General features: G+C 52.1%; 1 protein-coding gene across 2 annotated transcripts; it reads left to right on the top strand.

The window, feature by feature from the left end:
• Positions 1–457: 457 nt before the first annotated feature.
• HHATL (hedgehog acyltransferase like) lies at positions 458–16,838 on the top strand. Of its 2 annotated transcripts, none has more exons than XM_052808226.1 (12): positions 458–556; positions 2,089–2,235; positions 2,786–2,853; positions 3,231–3,344; positions 3,512–3,706; positions 4,568–4,777; positions 8,457–8,628; positions 10,310–10,454; positions 10,849–10,884; positions 11,661–11,862; positions 13,311–13,452; positions 15,078–16,838. In XM_052808226.1, the coding sequence occupies exons 2-12, from the start codon at positions 2,130–2,132 to the stop codon at positions 15,197–15,199; spliced, it is 1,512 nt and encodes a 503-aa protein (XP_052664186.1). In that variant the 5' UTR covers positions 458–556; positions 2,089–2,129; the 3' UTR covers positions 15,200–16,838. The 2 variants fall into 2 exon arrangements, with proteins under 2 accessions (XP_052664186.1, XP_052664176.1); XM_052808216.1 differs by lacking the exon at positions 458–556 and adding an exon at positions 1,714–1,856.
• The last annotated feature ends 1,176 nt before the right edge of the window (positions 16,839–18,014 follow it).

The raw sequence follows: 18,014 nt of genomic DNA, 5'->3' as shown, positions 1-18,014 counted from the left end.
GGCTCCGTGCCTCAGTTTCCCCATCCCCACGCAATGATAGCCGTTTCCCCTCTCGCACAAGGTGATGGGGGCTACCCCCTCCTTCGCGGGGCTCAAAGTGGGGGACCGAAACACCCCTGAGATGGAGTCGGTCCCTGCGTGGGGGCTGCTGAGCCCCCCGGGGCTCCCGTGGGCAGCCCTGGGTCGTGCTCCCTGGTCCGGGGTGAGTTTTGGCAGGCAGCATGGGTCCTCTCCAGCAGCTGCCATGACAGACAGCTCCTGAACCAGCCCCCCTCTGCAGTGCTGCTCTAAAATAAAAATACCTCCCGCCTGCTCCGCTCCACTCCCGGCCAAACTTCCTCCAGGGGCAAGGTGGGGGAAAAAAAATACACCCACCCGCCCCCCCCTCCCCTCTCCCCAAGCCGGCCTGAGAGATGCTGTAGGACAAGCCAACAGCTCCCAAAATCCTTCCTTCCCCCCCCCCCCCACCTCCTGCCACCCCCCATCGCGGTGCTGGACGCTGGATCCCCCCCCCCGGCACCCTCGCCCACCTCCACCCGCGGTCCCGGGGCTCAAGGTCAGTAGCGGGGAGCGATGGGGGGCTGGAGGGGGGGGGTCAAGCTGGGGATGGTGACACACTGCTCCCACTGCTCCAGGGTTTTTTGTCACCTCTGCCTTGCTCCCACCGCCCGGCTGGGGGTCCGGTGGGAGGGAGAAATAGGGGGGGATGAGGATGCTGCTGCCCCTGGGGGGGAGGCTGGGCTGGGGACCCCCCCCCCATGCACCTGCTTTGGCAACTGGGGAGCGATCAGGAGTTAAAATTATCCGAGGGGGTTCCCTGCCAGCACCCCTCGCCCACCGCAGGGTCCCCAGAGTCAACCGGGGACCCTTAACCACCCCCCCCGGCCGGCTCATTTGCGGGGTACCCCCCCCCCGAAAAAAAAAAAAAAAAAGCCTTGAAAAGCGTGGAAAGGAGAAAAAAAAAAAAGCTCTTTAAAGCCATCTCCGTGAGTGCCCTCCCGCCGCAGGGGACCGCAGGGCGGTGGCAGCGCGCCAATGACCCCCCCCCAGCTCTTAAAAAACCTCAATAACCCCCCCCTAAAAAAAAAAAAATTAAAAAACAAATTAACTAAGCACCCACGGCAAAAGCTTTGCGATGCAGATGCGAAAGCAGAGGGGGACCGGCTCGCCTTTTATTGCTGCCTAAAAGCCAGATTTACGCTTACTTATTCCCTTCAAAGCGCTCCGTTGTTCGCGGGGTCCCCCCACCCGCGGGGGATGTTCGCGAGTGGGTGGCAGTGCTGGAGGAGGATGCCCCCCCCGCACACAGCTTCTTCCAGCCCTAAATTGCGTTTTTAGCAACTGGACACCCAGTCGGGAGGCTGCAGAGCTCGGGGAGGGCTGAAAGGCACGTCGCGTCGGGGTTAATTAGCCTCAGCAGGTGTAATTAGCCCAGGGTTAATTGCGGGGCATCCCCTGAGCCCTACTGATGCCGTCGGGTAGAGCAGCTGGGGGGGTTTAACCGTGCCTGCGGGGGTCCTAAGGCTTGTGGCTGGGAAAAGTTTGGGACCACGGAGTTTTAGGAAACTCCCCCCAAGAGCTCAAGGTTGGGTAAAATCCCAGCAGAAGGTGAGCAGCAGCCCAGGGCAGGGGAATAACGGCATCCCAGCACAGGCGTCTTCGTGCTCTATCCCGGATCCCCTCCAAGGATCCAATTAGGAATTAGCGGGGGGACATCAGAGACACGTTGGAGGGACCCCATCCTGGGCAGCTGGCATCCCCGGAGCATCTCTGAACATTGGGATGGATGCAACTTACTGGGAAGAGCCCTTTATGAGGAGCACCTGGCTGAGCTGCTCCCAAATCTTTGCTCCTGGGTGGGTTTTGCAGCAGGGCTCAGCAGCAAACTCTTTGCCTGCACCTGAATTTTGTCCCAAGGTTCAGCCCCAGGTGTCACTGTCTTCTTCTCTTCAGCTCCCAGCCTTCAAAGAAGCCCCCAAAGCAGAGCTGCTGAGGACCAGCAGCAATTATTTGGGCTGTTGGAGGGGTAGGAGGGAAGGTGAGCTCTCACCCCTGATTTTTTTCCCTCTCCTCCTTCCCTTTTCCCAGGTCTGGATCCCCCGCACCGGCTGGGGCAGTAACCTGCCGCCATGGGGGTTAAAACGATGCTCCCCAGTTACGAACTGGGGTTTTACGCTCTCATCGTGACGTGCGCCGTGGTATACAGCGGCAGCGGGATCTTCGAAGCATCCAGAGGTAACGCTCCCCATCGCATCCCCTGGGATGGGGAGGATGGATGGATGTAAGGTGGCTGCTTTTACAGATGTCCGTACCAGCAGCAGACCCCTGGCTTTGATTTTTGCAGAGAACAGCTTGGGAATCCTTTGCAAGGTTCAAAAGGATTTTTTTTGCCTGGTTGCCCCCTTGTCCCCATTTCCATGGCTCAGGGCAATAGGCTGTGGCACGTCGTAGGTCTCCAGCCAGTCCCCAAAACAGGCAACCACCCTGCCTACACAGGGCTGGTTCCCAAATTTTTTGTCTGGAAGCCCAAAAACCTGAAAATTTCACGGGATCAGCTGGGGGGTCTCTGGGATGTGCGCTGCAAAAAGACTTTGCTGGAAATTCTTGCAGAAACAGTTGAGGTTTCTGACTCCTATGATTGTCTATGGGAATTAGGCACTTTTGGGACAGGGTGTTTGAGCCCTGATGGCTCTTCATCGTGCTGAGGAAGGCTCCCTGCCTTGCCAAAACCCGGGCCCAATTTCCCAGAGCTGTTTCTTTCCCCGTAACTCTGTTTTTTTTGCAGACAGCATGAACAGAAAGGCCTTTCGGGACGGCATAAAGCCGGGCTGGCACTACTTCGGCAGGAAGATGGTAAGCGGAGGAAGGACTCCGTCTTTTCTAGCTACCGGCGACATGGTCGGTGCTGACCGCTGGAGAAGCAGAGCTGGTTTTTCTGCTGCTGACACGCTTTTGCAAAGTCCACGTGACTTGTATTTTTCTCCCTAATGAACTAGTCGGGAAAATACCAGCCCCGCAGCGCCGTGGATGCTCTGCTTTGTGTGCACCGAAACGAGAAACATCTGCACATCTCTCCTGGGGTTTTATGACCAAGCTAAAGTGCTCGGGAGCCCTTGGGTGGAAAATGGGAAGAAAAGGCTTTGAAAGTTGTGTGGTTTCCCCTCCAGACGGGTGTTGGGGCAGGGGTGCAATGGCTGGGGACAGTAAGGCGCCCGGTGCTGCTCCCGCAGGACGTGGCCGATTTCGAGTGGGTGATGTGGTTCACCTCATTCAGGAACGTCATCATCTTCGCCCTCTCGGGACATGTCCTCTTCGGCAAGATCTGCTCCATGACGGTACCGCAGGTGAGACAGGGATGTGGTGGGATGGATTTGAAAGCACCAGGGTGACCTGGGTTCTGTGGAGGGGGCTTGAGGGCTGTTCTAGGATGGGGAGATGTTCTAGATTAGGGGGAACAGGGTTGGGGTTTTCACCGAGCTGACCACGGGTCTGGACCCCTTTCTTCTCGCAGCACCGGGCTGTGATGTACATGCTCTACGGGATCTTGGCCGTGCTGGGCAGCATGGGGCTCGTCTACCTGATGATCATCCTCTCCCACTGCCTTGTCCTCTACTCCGTCGCGCTGGCCAAGCAGAAGTGGCTCTGCTACGTGGCCGGGCTCTGCTGTCTCGCCTCCTTCAAGGTGGAGCCATTCAGCTCGTGGCAGGTAGGTGCTGTCTCGGGCCATTTCTCTGCCTCATTTCCAGCCCGCTTGTGTCTGTCTCCTTGGGTTTACCCCCAAGGAGGGCTCCTGGGGAACCCCCAAACACTGGGCACTTCTCCTGGCTATGCCAGAGCTCCCACAGGGTTTGAGAGGGAGGGGGCTGTTGCGTCGCTGAGCTTGGGAATAATCCCACTGGGGCTATGTCGTGTTTTGGTGGCTTCGTGCTGGGCCAGAGCTCAGGACACCCAAGTCCTTCTTGCTGCTTAGGCAACAGCTTGTCAGCCAGGCAAGACGTGTTCCTGCCTCGTGCCTCAGTTTCCCCATCTGTAACACAGCGCTGGGATGGGTTCAGTGACGCCCGTGCCTATCTCGGGTCTCTGCCCAGTTAAGACTTTCTCTCGCTGGTGGATGGAGGGAAGCCCCGTAAGGGCCTTATAAAGCTATTCAGTCCCTCCGAAGGACAGCACTGCCTCTCCCTGCCTGCTGCTTACCTCCTGAAATGCATTCCCCCTGCCTCCATCAGGCTTGTGCTGGCTTTTCTTCACTCCCTGGGAAGAGTTATGTCCCTGTGACAGGGTCACCTTCCCACCCCAGACCAAAGCCTGCATGGCCCGTAGCTGCTTGGTGAAGACATGGCCAAGAGGATCTACCACTTCCCGGCTCCTCCAGGATGCAGGAGCCGGCTGGGAAATCGAGCCCCAGTTTTTTCTTTCCAACAGCAAGGCTTATTAGCCCCAGGGACAATTGGTGTCAGAGCGTAATTAGAGGCTTTGCTTGCTGCCCCGGGAGTGATGTCCTCCACAAAGCGAGGGAGCACAGAAATGACACCGTGTTCCTGGTGGTAACTCTTCGTTTCTCATCCAGAGCGGGTTTGTAACGGGAGCTTTTGATCTTCAAGATGTCCTCTTCTATGGAGGAAGCGGCTTCACCATCATGCGCTGCATGAGCTTTGCACTCGAGAGCTCTGAGAGGAAAGAGGGCATCTACTCCATCTTCGACCTCCTCAAGTACAACTTCTACCTCCCATTCTTCTTTTTTGGGCCTGTCATGACATTTGACCAGTTCCATGCCCAGGTGAGTGCTCCTGAGGCCAGGCTGGGAGAGGACCTCTCCCTGCATTTATTTGCTTGGGTTTAATGCCTATAAAACCCCACCTTTTCCCACAGTGAAGGTGCAAATGGTTGTAGAGCTTCTCGTGGTCATCTAGAGTCTGTGGCCATAGTCTGGGCTGCGCAACGGTGCTGTGATTTTTGTGGGGAGGGGTATAAACTGATGAGGTTGTGAAAGCATCACGCTGGGATGAGGAGGGGAGGGTTCAGCTCATGTCCTTCCTCGCCGGGCAACTGCACTGCTCCATGCCTCAGTTTCCACGTGCTGTCACCCCAGCAGCTCCGTGCCGCTCCACTGTGCGGAGCCGGGAGGCCACGGTGAGAGCCAGACATGTGGTGCCCATCTGTGGGACCTCTACATGCTGGTGGCTGTGACAGCAAGGGCAGTCTCACATTTCCATCCAGCTGGTTCACCCAAGGAGCATGAATTTCCAGGATGGTCTGTGTGTCTTAAGGTGAAGTTATTTCTGTAGAAATAAGTAAGGTTGAGTGGAAGGCTGTGTTTCGGCAACCAGGGGATTCCTCTGCTCTCTGTGAAATACCCTGGTGCCCCAAGTCTTTGCCTGTATCACGTACAACCAAGGGAGCTTATTGAAGAGAAGACTCTAAAGAGCACTGGAAAACATCAGCAGAAGCCTGGGCTGGTACCAGCTGACCTCTGGGCCTGTTTCACAGCCAAAGATCAAGCAAAACGGCAGTGCTCTCTGCCTCCTCACTCTTCCCATCTCAATGTCCTTTTACACCAGTAATCAACCTTGGTCATCAAAGCAAACTGGTAGTGCTTGCTAAGAGAGGGACTTCTTGCTTGGTCAGCAACGGTGCTGTAAGGATCACCACCACCCCTCCGTTTTCTTTTAAAGAAGAACAGCTACACTGAATTTTTGGACCCCAGTTGACATCTGAGTGCAAGAGCATTTTGAAAAAACGTTTGTGAATTCAGAAGAAAAACCAGCCCAGGGCACGGGAGAGCAGCCAGAGCCTCCCTGGTGCGGAGGAGACCAAAGACCCACCCAACCCAGCACCTTCTCTCCAATGTTGGGCTGGTACTGGTTGCCTAATAAAAGGTCTGCACTGGTCTTGTTTCTTCCAGTGAGCAGGATGAGCCCTGATCTGAGTCCTGCTCCTTGCTGGTTCATTCACCTGGGGATTTAACAACCTCGTGCTGCATGTTGAAAGGAACAAGATTCCTTGGGTCTTGCAGGTTCTATTTAAAAGGACTTTTAGAGCGTTTGACACTGAAGATCATAAGGTCAGTGCTGGCATCATCCATAAGGGATGTCTGTGGTGCATTGAGTCTACCAGCAGCCTGTTCTCAGCGGACAGGCACCAGGGATGGCCGGGCTGCTGGTGGGCTGGAAGAAATGTTTCATCCTAAGGCTTCATCTTTCCAGTCGTGTCTTACCTGCCAGGCTGAAGCCTAGGCAAGCACGGCTCCAGCAGCCCCTATGGTCCAAGCCCCTCCAGAGGGGGTACAGGGCCCTGGGGTGCCCTCCTCACCCCATGTTCATCTTCCTTCTCCAGTTTCCATCAGTGTTTCCTATGAAATGGGCAGCCCTGGCTTCTCTTAACACTGCAGCCGTGTATCTGTAAATCAGGGCATTAAAGTCCTCATGTCTCCAAGCCCTGAATTCCCACCACTCCTACAAGGCTTGATCTGGAGGGGGTTTTATTTCCTGCTCCTTTGCACAGCCCCAAACCAGGATGTCTATAGCCACTTAATGAGCAATCCCCCCCCTCTGCTGCTTGAAATCCTCACCCCAAAGGCACAAGGAGTAAGTCCCCAACCCCTTTCCCATGCCAGGGGTCCTGTCTTGGCCTGGCCACCACTGCCATCTCCTGGCTAGATGCCCCCCTGCACTGCTGGAGCTGCAGCTAATTGTAGAGGTGAATTCCTAATTGCCCAACAGCAGTTATGGGGGCAGGCACATGGAGTCTGGCCCAGTTAGGGAACGGATCTGTCTCTTTGGCTCCTACTGGTGCTATGTCTTGGTGGAGCCCTTGTACCCCCACGTGTGATGGGAACTCATCTGTACCAGGGCTTGGTCTGCCCCATTTGAGCTGAAAAGCATCTTTCTTACTAGGATGAAAGGAACAAATTTGCTTCTGTAAGGCTGGAAGTGTGGGGGACACAGCCCTGACCTCAAGGGGATGGTGGCGGAGTGCTGCCACCGCATGCAGACATGAGGATGAGAGGAAACGTTCTCAAATTGCAGCAGGGGAGGTTTAAATTGGATATTAGGAAAAAATTCCTCACTGAAAGGGTTGTCAAGCATTGGAAGAGGCTGCCCAGGGAAGGGGTTGAGTCACCATCCCTGGGGGTATTTAAAAGACGTGTAGATGTGGCACTTAGAGACATGGTTTAGTGGTGGACTTGGCAGTGTTAGACTTATGGTTTGACTCGATGATCTTAAAGGTCTTTTCCAACCTAAATGATTCCATGATTCTATGAAAGGAGGGGCTCCATGTCTTCCCACACATCTCCATGCCCGAGCCTGTCCTCCCTCGACTTCTCCTCCAGCTCAGGGTCCAGTGGCCTCTTTGTATCCTTGAAGCATTTGGCATATAACAGACACAAAAAAATCTGGCAAAGGCTTTAATTCTCAGGAATCATCTGGATTTGATGACGGGGCTGGTGCGGCAGCCTGCGGATTATGTTGGGAGAGCTCCCACCTCTCGCAGGGAATAAAGGGAAAGTAATAAACATAAGAGGATTTTGAATACAGCAGCAATTTTTACGGCGATACGGGGAAGCGAGGACATCAGTCTGCCCAGTGTAATCCTGAGCGCTTGCTCTGATGATTTTTGTATTACAACGGTCAGAGACATGACAGCTCCTGGAGGCAAAGCCCGGCCCCTGTTTGTACAAGACGCAGCAGAGACGAAATCCCCATCGATCAGGTCCCAACCGAATCGGGATGGCCCCTTGAGTAGCTCTCCCTCTCGTTTACAGCAGGTGTCTGCAGCAGAAGCTCCAGAGACCATCAGGCATCCTTCTCCTCCTCCTCCCAAATGACCCTGGCCAAAAATATGCATCTGGCCCTGGCAGAGCAGTCAGGTGGGATTCCAGCCCTGCTCCTAACCTCTCCTGGGCATGTAGATGTCCCTTCCTACAGGCTGTGGCATCCTGTAGATGTTCTGCGTGTGGGTATTTGCTCCCACTCAGTGACCTGTGCAAGGGGCCACCCTTAAGGAAATTTGTCTTTCTGAACACGTCTCTGCAGAAAGAGCATAAAACCAAGCTCCCTGGTTGGTATGGTTTTCACCTAGGGTCCCTTAGATACAACCAGACCTGTCACCGCTGTGTCACACCATGTGCCTGCTCTGCTGGAAACCCCAGTGATGGGAACAGCTTTTGCTAGGAGGGTGATCCAGGAGGCACGTTGCTGCCGTGCTCAGCACTGAGGCGGAGGTCTTGGAGGGATGTTGTGGGTGGGACATGTCCTGCTCCCCGTGGATGCGTTTGCCTGAGCTAGTCCCTCAGGTCTTCCTTAATCAATGGCGATTTCGGCCATGTAGTCCATGGCGTGATTTCTAAAGGAGAGCGCTGAGTCCTTGTTTGGACCTTGACTGTTTCTATGGATGCGGGAACATGCTGCCCATCCTGTCTCTCAGCTCAGCCCTCTCCTGGTTTGCCATCCCGGCAGGTGAGCACCCGAGAGCTAAGACGCAAAGACGATGAGATGAGGAATATCCGGGTCCATGCCCTCCTCCATGTGGGGGCCATCATTGCTGTGGATGTCTTCTTCCACTTCTTCTACATCCTCACCCTCCCTTCTGACCTGAAGTTCATGAACCGCCTCTCGGACTGGTCCTTGGGTGAGTGGCTGTGCTTGGACACGTTCACACCTGTACTCAGCTTCAAGGCAGTGGTGAGGGACTCAGATCTCCATCCTTCTCCATTGACAGGCTTTGGCAGTGCTCACGTCGGACAGGTTTGAGTAAAGCCCCTCTTCTTCCCATTGATAATGCATAGAGCTGGCAGCCCTGGAAAGCAGATGGTGTTGGTCTGATGTTCTCACAGGGTCCCGGTGTAAATTGTTTAGCTCGGGGTTTAAGAGGCTGAGCACCAAGCCATTCCCATTGCCTTTGGACTGGAAGGGAGCTCAGCACCTCCAAAAAATCAGCCCCATGCTGTTGCAAGAAGTACACCTGGTATCTCAGATGCCTTCACAGGTGGCTACCCGTTATGGGTGTTTGTGAGCCACTGAAATGGCCCCAGAGCATAGGTTGTACAGGGGAGTTGTAGCTGCTGTCTTCAACTGCCTAAGGGAGGGTTGTAGAGAAGGCGAACTCTTCTTGGAGGCTGGCAGGGAAGAAGCAGGACACAGCAAACAAGGTGCAGCAAGGCAAAGTCTGATTGCATGTAAGGAATTTTTTTCATAGAGTGGTCAAACACTGGAACAGGGGCCCAGAGGGGTTATAGATTCTCCAAAAATAGACGTATTCAATACTTAAATGCACAATGTCCAGAGCAACCTGATCTACATTTCAAGTTGGCTGTTCTCTGAGCAGGGCTGGATTAGAGAAGTCCAGAAGCCAAACTCCCAGGATGAGTAACGGTAGCAGTGCTGGCATTCAGCTGGCAGCTGGATGGAGTATTTCAGCTGGCCAAATACACGTCTGATGGCAGCATTTGCGTTGCCATAGGGTATCTGACATCCACACGGGCAGGGGCTGGAAGAGCCCCATGTCTCTCCAGAGTGGCAGCTGGAGGCCAGGAGAAAAATCCTAATGCAGCTAGAATGGCACTAGCATTGATTTAGGGGGTCCTAAGAGACCTGGGTGGACTGACCAAGCATATGTGTTACTCCAGAAGGAGCTGAGCTCTTCTGCAGGCTCTGCTGACTGTATTGAACAGATCTGCCTGGTCCACGGCAGGAGCTCAGGCACTGCTCACATCAAGGCACTGTGTCGTCCTTAATCTGTGAGCTCATTCCCACCAAGACGGGGGCATTTTAGCTTCTGTTTCCATAGGAATTTGAAATTTTTGGTGTTTGTTCCTGCAGGGTTTGCCTTCCAGCATCAGACACCTCTCCAAGACAGAGTTTCTGGCCCTGGCTCTGCTGTAGCATCAACATTACATCTATGGCCACGAGGAGCTGGGGAGGGGGGGGCATTTTGATGGAATTGTCAATAAAACCTCAGAGGTCAGAGTTGAGAACTGTGATGAGTTTGTCATAGGTTAACAAGCCTTAGAGGGAAGGAACAATCTTGCACTGGAAGAAATGAGATCTGTATGACTTTCTTGGACTACCAAGACCAATAAACAGTTTGCTCTTGAATACCCCAAGAAGATACTGTCCTTTGGTTCAAGCTTCTTAAAAAGCTACTTAGTTTTAAAAGCTTTGCTGGTCCAAGACAGCATTAGACTGTCCTCCTGATGTTATGTTTGTTGCAATAGACTACATGCTCCCATGGGACATGATGTCCCCCAAAGTCCTGAAGGTGATATGTTCCGTGTTCCTCTTCACCTGTTTGACTCTCATTTTTGCTCCAGCTGGCCTGGCCTATTCCAATTTGGTGTACGACTGGGTAAAAGCTGCTGTCATGTTTGGGGTCATCAACACCATTGCCAGACTGGACCACTTGGACCCACCCCAGCCCCCCAAATGCATCACCATGCTCTACGTCTTTGCAGAAACGTGAGTAGCCCACGTGCATCAACAAAGAGAGACGGCATGTTTGACCTGCAAGAAACGTGCAGGGGGGGGAAGATGTCTGGGCTCTGCTTCTGAGCAGCTGGCCTATGAATTGGAGACTACCTACGTTGAACAGTCTATACCGAACCTCTAGTCTAGACTTGGCCATAGCCCAGTGAAATATTCTTGGGCAGGAAGGAACAGATAAGGAGAGAGGTGTTGTAACCTGCCACATCGATAGTGGGACCTGTTCAAGGAAGGAGAATGGAGAACTGCTGTGAAAAAGGTTGCAGATGTACCTCGCCAGGGGTCTGGGTGCCTTCTCTGGCTGACTGCTGCATGGAAGAGTGTCATTACGTTGTGTGTTTTAATATGCTTTTTATCATTTGCGTTGTAGGCATTTTGACAGAGGGATTAATGATTGGCTATGCAAGTAAGTGTCTAATCAACCGTCTCTAGTCTGGTTCAGGGTCTTCTCTTTCATCACATAGCAATGAAGCATTAAATGCTGTTCATCCCAAAGCTGAGGTGTCCTCTCTTCTGGGTGAAACATGAAGTCATGAATTTGGTCTGTTTATCCCTAAGACCGTTGAATTGATCACCACAATGTGCAACACACACCCCCACCCTACCCCCCACCCCCCAAAGTTGGGAATAAGAGAGTCCTGTCCCAGAAAACCCTTTAATGTGGGTTTAGCATTCCCTCGAGGGAAGAAGAGTCAGGATCATATTCCACCAGGAGGAAAGGGGAATTGAGCCCAGGTCTCCCATATCCTGGGTAACAAGGGTGGCCTGAGCTCCATCTACATCTCCCTCAGCCCTCTCCAGCCATGAGTACACACCAGCAAACCTGTACTGAAGGTGGTAGCTGCTCTGTGATGAAATCCTGTGCACCAGCAAGTCTGAGATAGCCTGCAGCTTTAGAGATCCCCATGTTTTATCAACCTTTTACCTGCAAGAGGGGGAAAGGGTGGTATTTTGTCCTTAAGGAGCTATAGGTTTGTGAGGAACACAAGCCACGAGCAGCTGGACTGCAGCAAAAATCGGTTTATTGCTAGAATGTCTCAGCCAAAACCTCCTTCCTTTCTCACTGAGGTGCTCTAGATTGACCTGCCTGTGAGGAGCTTGTGGTGGGTGAGCGTGGGATAAGGGACTCCGGAGGGGTCTCCTTAACTACGGGGAGCACCAACCATTTTCCTTGGCCTTTAGGTACGTGTATGATCACATTGGAGAGAACCATGACAACATCATGAAGGAGCTCGTGGCCACCATCGCCACCTTTGCCATCACCACCCTGTGGCTGGGGCCCTGCGAGATTGTTTACATCTGGTCTGTCTTCAACTGCTTTGGCCTCAACTTTGAGCTCTGGGTGCAGAAGTTCTTCCAGCAGGAGCCCTTTGCCAAACTGGAGGTGAGGAACTGGGCTACATGTGGATAGGGGAAGGTCAATGGGTCCAGGACCAAACTCTGGTGCTGGAAAATGTCCATGACTGTAGGGAGCTCAAATTTGTTCATACAAGTCAGATCCATTTTCAGCTGAGACTGAAGAGCAACATCTCTGATGGTGCCACGCAGATCCATGTCCAGGCCTCCTGTGTGGAGACCTGAAGCTCTCTCCTGTGGCCTTTAGCATCCTTGTGATCAGCTACTTAGCTGTGCAAGAGAAGCACAGTCCCGGTGCTCTGTATCCCTTCATTTTATGCACTGTGTCACCCACCCAGAGCAAATTCCCACCTGCCCCTGTGATGCTTCATGGGAAATTTAGGTTGGGTCTGGAGCTTTCAGAGGGAAAAGAGAGGTCCAAACGAACTAGGAATGCAGCCCCAACGAGGCATCAAAGTACCACAGATGCACACAAAATCTGAGGTCTGTCCGTGGGGAAATGTTTATACATTTCCATATGGAAATCATTTGTTCTTCTTGTTCTGCAAAACATCTTGGCATTCTGAGTGGTTTTGATCTGATTTCTGATAAAAGCAAATGTTTAGGTACTAGAATGAATTATTTTCCAAACAGTCCAAAGCTTAGTGCCCTGTCTCTGTTTGGGACGAAGGCTCCTTGGGGACACATTGGAAGAAAAACTTACGAAACTCCGTTCTGGAAACAATTATGTTCTTTATTTGTTTTGCTTAACCTAAAGTCTGGACGTCCTAAACCAGTTCAGTAAAGACCCCTTTTGAATAAAAACTTTGGAGAGCAATCCTGCCATTTGCTCTCCTCGTTGAACTTCTAATCAGATTACAGCACTTGCAGGCAGGGAAATCTCCTTCCCTGTGGCACTGCAATTCTCAGCACTAAGTGGCCTGGGGATTCACCGTGCTCTTTGAAGATCGCTATAAACCACTTCCCCGCGCCACTCGCAGCAGCTGCTCCTGAGGATTATGTGCCAGTGACAATTTCACTCTGCTGCTGTCACTAGTTTTCAGCTCCTTTTTTTTTTTTTTAATTCCTAAGAAACAATTTCTACCAGGAGCTGGGAGTGATTTGCACGTAGGGCTAATAATAATCCTGGTATACAACAGCATTCATCTGCCTTGAGGAATGGCTTACCCAAGGCAATAGATGAAGAAAAAGCAGTATACAGCCATTATAATTAGCACGAAACTGTGTATAACATCTTGACCCTACCCATGGGACCTTGAAACACCAGTCCGGAGTCCCACATGCATCTAAGTCCAGCAGCAGAGCAGAAGTTTTGCCTTGTCCTTATGTTTCTTCATCCCAGAGACACTACGGGCTGCTCTTATTTTTGCCTACCCCTCTGGGATCCCAGCTGGAGTTTGGCTGGAGTTGGACCAGTGCATCCCCCTTCCTTACAGCCCCATTTTTCCTCACTCTTTGCTCCTCTCCCCTCCGCAGGCCAAAATGTCAGAGGCCATGTCTCGGCGGATTAGGGCAGTTTTTGGGGCGGCAAATTTCTGGGCCATCGTCCTCTACAACATCCTAGCCCTCAACAGCCTGGAGTTTGCACTACTGGTGACCAAGAGACTCCTCCTGACAGGTAAGATGCTACAAGCCTTCCCCACCGAAGGACCCTTGGCTTGATGGGGGGGCCACTGGTAGGAGAGCTGAGGACTGGGACTGTCAAGTCCTCTTGGGTCCAAAGTGGCCTGGCCATTGGCTTGTTATGTGGCTGCTCCCAACGTGCTTAATTCTTGTTCAAAAGGTGCAGGCAGTGGTTTCTTAGCTCCCGCCCTTCTCGTGTGAGCTCTCCGGGGTGCGAGCTGCCTTCTAGGTGTACTTGTACAGCTCCTAGCATGGCCTGACGCTGTGAATTGGACTCCTCGCAGCAACGCAGAGGTCACACTCACCCCACTGAGGTGGGCTGAGTCCCTGGCTGCGATATGGTCCCCTTGCTGGAGAAAGGGATTTACTCGTCCGACCTCATCTCCTTTAGCAGTTACTCCTGCGTCAACCTGAAGGTGACAAGTACAAACCCTCCTGCTACAGTCTTATCTGTACATTTCTAATCAGGAGATGGTGGCACTATTTTGAAGTCTTCTTGAGCAGCCCAGGGTATAAATAGCCATCGGGAGCCCACGTCCTCCGGCCTTCTCAGGGAGGGGGCTGGCATAGGAAATGGATAATATGATGCTCTGGGCTCAGTGTGCCAGAAGTGCCTGCCCGCTGAGCTAGCTGGCTTTTGCTGGTTGCATTATTCATTTCAGAGGTCCTGTTTTAGTAGGTACAAAGCCTGTGTCTCCCCTCTGCTGTGGATACCAGACTCGTGGTTACAAATGCTGTCAGACCTTTCCTAAGTGGAGGGAGAGCTCTCAGTCACTTACCTGGTTGACAAAAACATGTTTTTCCCTGGGCGTACACTGTGTACCCACTAGGTACGGGACAAGGCTGGGGTTAATCCTTAGCATCAGCGGGGCACAAAGCTTCCAGAAGGTCACAGTGCTGAACAACGATGGACATGGGCAGGTTGAATGGGCAGAAAGTCAACCACCAAGTCTGAACTTGGGGGGCAGAAGGAGTTTTTTGGGTAAGACAGTGCTCAAAGCCACTCCAGCATGTTTCCACATTAGAATCATAGAATCATTTAGGTTGGAAAAGACCTTTGAGATCATCGAGTCCAACCGTCAACCATGCCCACTAAACCATGGCCTGAAGTGCCTTGTCTACGTGCTTTTTGAATACCTCCAGGGATGGTGACTCCACCACTTCCCTTGGCAGCTTGTTCCAATGCCTGACAACCCTTTCAGTAAAGAAATTTTTCCTAATATCCAATCTAAACCTCCCCTGGGACAACTTGAGGCCATTTCCTCTCGTCCTATCGCTTGTTACTTGGGAGAAGAGACCGACCCCCACCTCACTACAACCCCCTTTCAGGTAGTTGTAGAGAGCGATAAGGTCTCCCCTCAGCCTCCTTTTCTCCAGAAAAGCTGCAGTCCATGATGCCTTGGTGAGCTCAGGCACTGCTTCATCTAAAATATGATGCTGGAAATTTCTCTCTTCTGTCAGTGAAGCTGTAGGGCTGGATCCACAACGCAAAATGTCGTTGGCCATCATGAACCTGTGGGACCTCCCAAAACCACCTGAAAGGCAGCAGTGCTGGGGAAGAGCTAGCCCTGTTAGGCAAGCAGCAACAACAAAATGACCACGTCTCCCTCCATCTTCTAGGTTTCCCTGTCAGCACCTTGTCCATCTGGTTCATCACATACTGCGGAGTGCAGCTGATCAAAGAGCGTGAGCGCATCCTGGCCATCGAGGAGGAGAAGTGTGACAAAGCAAAGGCGGACTAGAGAGAGGCATCGGCAGGCTTGTCCCAAAGCCTCGTCTCCCTTCCAGCCACTGGCCGGGGCTCTCCAAGCACTCCTGACAATCGGACTGCTGTAGCTCACCCATGTAGAAGTCACCTGAAAAGCACAGGTCATCCCCTTGCTGCAGGAAAGATTTTCTATAAGACACAGTGGGCATTTCACAGGCTCCCCATGCATGGCAGACTGCTGAGGTAGGCTCCCAGGACATTTCTTTAATGCCAGAAAGAGCCATCCCCATCATTTTGCTGAGCCTTTGACATTGTGCAAGCCTAGAGCTTTCACCCTCTGCTTCCCGTAACACTTGGTCCGCCAGCACTCAGCTCTCCTGCCGGACCTGTAGCCCGTGTCTCCCAGAGGAGACTCTCCAACTCCAACGGCTGGAGGTTTTAGGGTGGATCGCACAGCTGTGAGAAAGGGATTAGCTGGTGCTGAGCCTGCTCTGAGCAGACCATCTCCAGGTTGCTTCCAGCCCAAGCATCCCATGTTTCTTTCACTAGAAGAGACGGTCAGCATCCACTGTCAAGTGTTCAGCATTTATGGTTGTGCAGTAAGGACTGTGAAATGGCTCAGCACGATCTATACCTACCAAGAGGCTAATAAATAAATAGTACAGTCTTTATAGCAAAGGGAAGGAGGACCAGGAATGGCAAATTGAAGGGTAATTATCTCCCTACCACTGTCAGCGGTGCAGAGTGATAGCTGTTACAATCTCTGCAAAACAGGTCCCTTCAGTGTTATATGTCTTGGAAAAAAATGATTTAGTGCCATCACCAGGCATAGTTAATGAGAGTGTGGGAGCCATACCTGCTTCACAGCCATCGCGCATCGTGTACAGGTCGCCTGGGGAGCGGGCATGCTGAAGAAATACAACAAATGGCTCACAACTGCTTGGTCCCCAGGCCCCAACTCATACCCAAAGGGCCCTCCGCTGTTGGGTCTGAGACCGATGTGGCCACCATGACTATCCTGCTGTGATATAGGTCCTAGGACTCAAACCAAATCCCACTCATGTTTTTCGCACACCACGGACAAAGGTTTAAGCTCACATTCCTGCCCACGGCTGAGAAACAGAAGATGCTGTAGCCAACTCTTGCTCATCTCCAGCCATCCAACTCTTTATTCAACTGACTTTTTGGTGCGCACAGCCTAAGGCCATGACTGCATGGCTGAATGAGTACACACACATATATACAACCAAAGGAGAAAGACCCTGAATGAAGGGCAGTGACTTGGGGCTGGGTGGTGGAGGGAAAGCCCATGATAGCCTCCTTGGAGAAGCAGACTTTGGGACACTGCCTAGGGAGTGCATTGAATAAATGTACATGTGTGAAACACGGTGCCTTGGGGAAAAGGTGGGTTAATAACTGAAAAATAGCTCTGGCTCTCTTGCACTTTAGAATAACTTTCAGTGGCCTTATGTCTGAGTTATGTCGATGTCTGGTGAGGGCAGAATCTGGACCACTTCGCAACATGAGTCGAGACGCTTGGTGCTGGTGTATTCTGGCTTCTTTGTGGATGAAACAGGATTGGTTCCTAGCCAGCTTTCAGCTCTGCCAAAGTAATTTGTGAAGTCCCTGATAAATGTCATTTATATATGTAGTAAATAAATGTTGGACATCTATGGTGCCACTGTTATGCTGCTGTAATGAAGGTGACACCCTGGGCAATGCCCTGCCATCAGAGCTGAGAGACACAAGCATCTGTTTGCAGGTCCTCACCTCCTACCCCTAACAGTGACACAAGACATGGTTGAGTTTAACAGAAACCCACCTTAGTGGCATCACCAGATTGGAGGTTTGGCTGCAGCTCAATTCATATTCACCTTTACTTTGACTCCACCTTTGTACTGCTGAAATATCACGAGCCTACCGCCCTATCAAGCTTGTAGTTTTTGAGTTAGAAGCCATGTTGGTTTTATTTCTGGGAGCCTGACCAAAAATGTTGGAAGTAAGGGCAGGTATTGTGCCTTGGTGGCATCTCTAGTCACATCCCAAAAAACTCCTTCAGCTGCCAGGCATATCTCTTTTTAACACAGGTCTACTGATGGACCTTTGGTAGATGTTTCTTGGCACCTCCATTATTTCAGATTTACTCTTTACCACCAAACCAGCTATGACATGATGTGCTTCCTTCCAGGGTAAGATCCAGCTTTTCTCCTCCACAGCTGAAGCCACCCTGAGCTGTCGAGACCAGGAGCTCTGTCTCTGTGGGTGGCTCAGCTCAGGTCCCTGGCTGCCCGGGAGGACAGACAGAGTCGGCCACGTCCCAGTGTCAAAGTGGGTGACTCACATGGCAAAGCCCAGTGACTCTGCACTGCCCTCCTGACTTGGATACTCCGGGAGAGAAAATAACCCATTCACTAAGGATCTAAATTTACCCAGCAGCTGCATCTGCTGGAGCTGCCAGAAGGAGCTAATCTTAGACACCAGCTGAGCAAGTGATTTGTTAGAGACACAGTTCATAGGAGAACTTGGGCTTTGCCCCTCTTTGCCTCATGTTATCCCCTCAGCTATCACTGCCGTTACGAGCCCAGGAGGACTGGTGAGCCAGAGGAACCCAAGTGGTGCTATCTCAACCAGCTCAGCCTTGCGCCGGAGACCCTTATTCTCAGCATATGCCTCTGTAGAATGGGATTTATCGACTGCTCATCTCTCTCCTGGAGGAGAGTATCTCATCTGATCTGGTTATTGCCTGCCTGTTAGTAAAACTCGCCTGAGAAGCCAAGAAAAGCAATTCTTTATTGCAACTACAAATCCTAATTAATAGCCCTACACTGGACATGATCTTGTTCAGCCTG

The sequence above is a fragment of the Harpia harpyja genome, chromosome 1, assembly GCF_026419915.1.
Source record: "Harpia harpyja isolate bHarHar1 chromosome 1, bHarHar1 primary haplotype, whole genome shotgun sequence".
Lineage (NCBI taxonomy): Eukaryota > Metazoa > Chordata > Aves > Accipitriformes > Accipitridae > Harpia > Harpia harpyja.
The sequence above is the reverse complement of the archived record's forward strand: the minus strand, read 5'-3'. Positions and strand labels throughout refer to the sequence as shown.

Coding starts and splice junctions, on each gene's coding strand:
- HHATL (XM_052808226.1), top strand. CDS start 2,130: ATGGGGGTTAAAACGATGCTCCCCAGTTACGAACTGGGGTTTTACGCT. Junction 3,345..3,511: donor GCTCCATGACGGTACCGCAG/GTGAGACAGGGA, acceptor TTCTTCTCGCAG/CACCGGGCTGTGATGTACAT. Junction 8,629..10,309: donor CCTCTCGGACTGGTCCTTGG/GTGAGTGGCTGT, acceptor TTTTTGCTCCAG/CTGGCCTGGCCTATTCCAAT.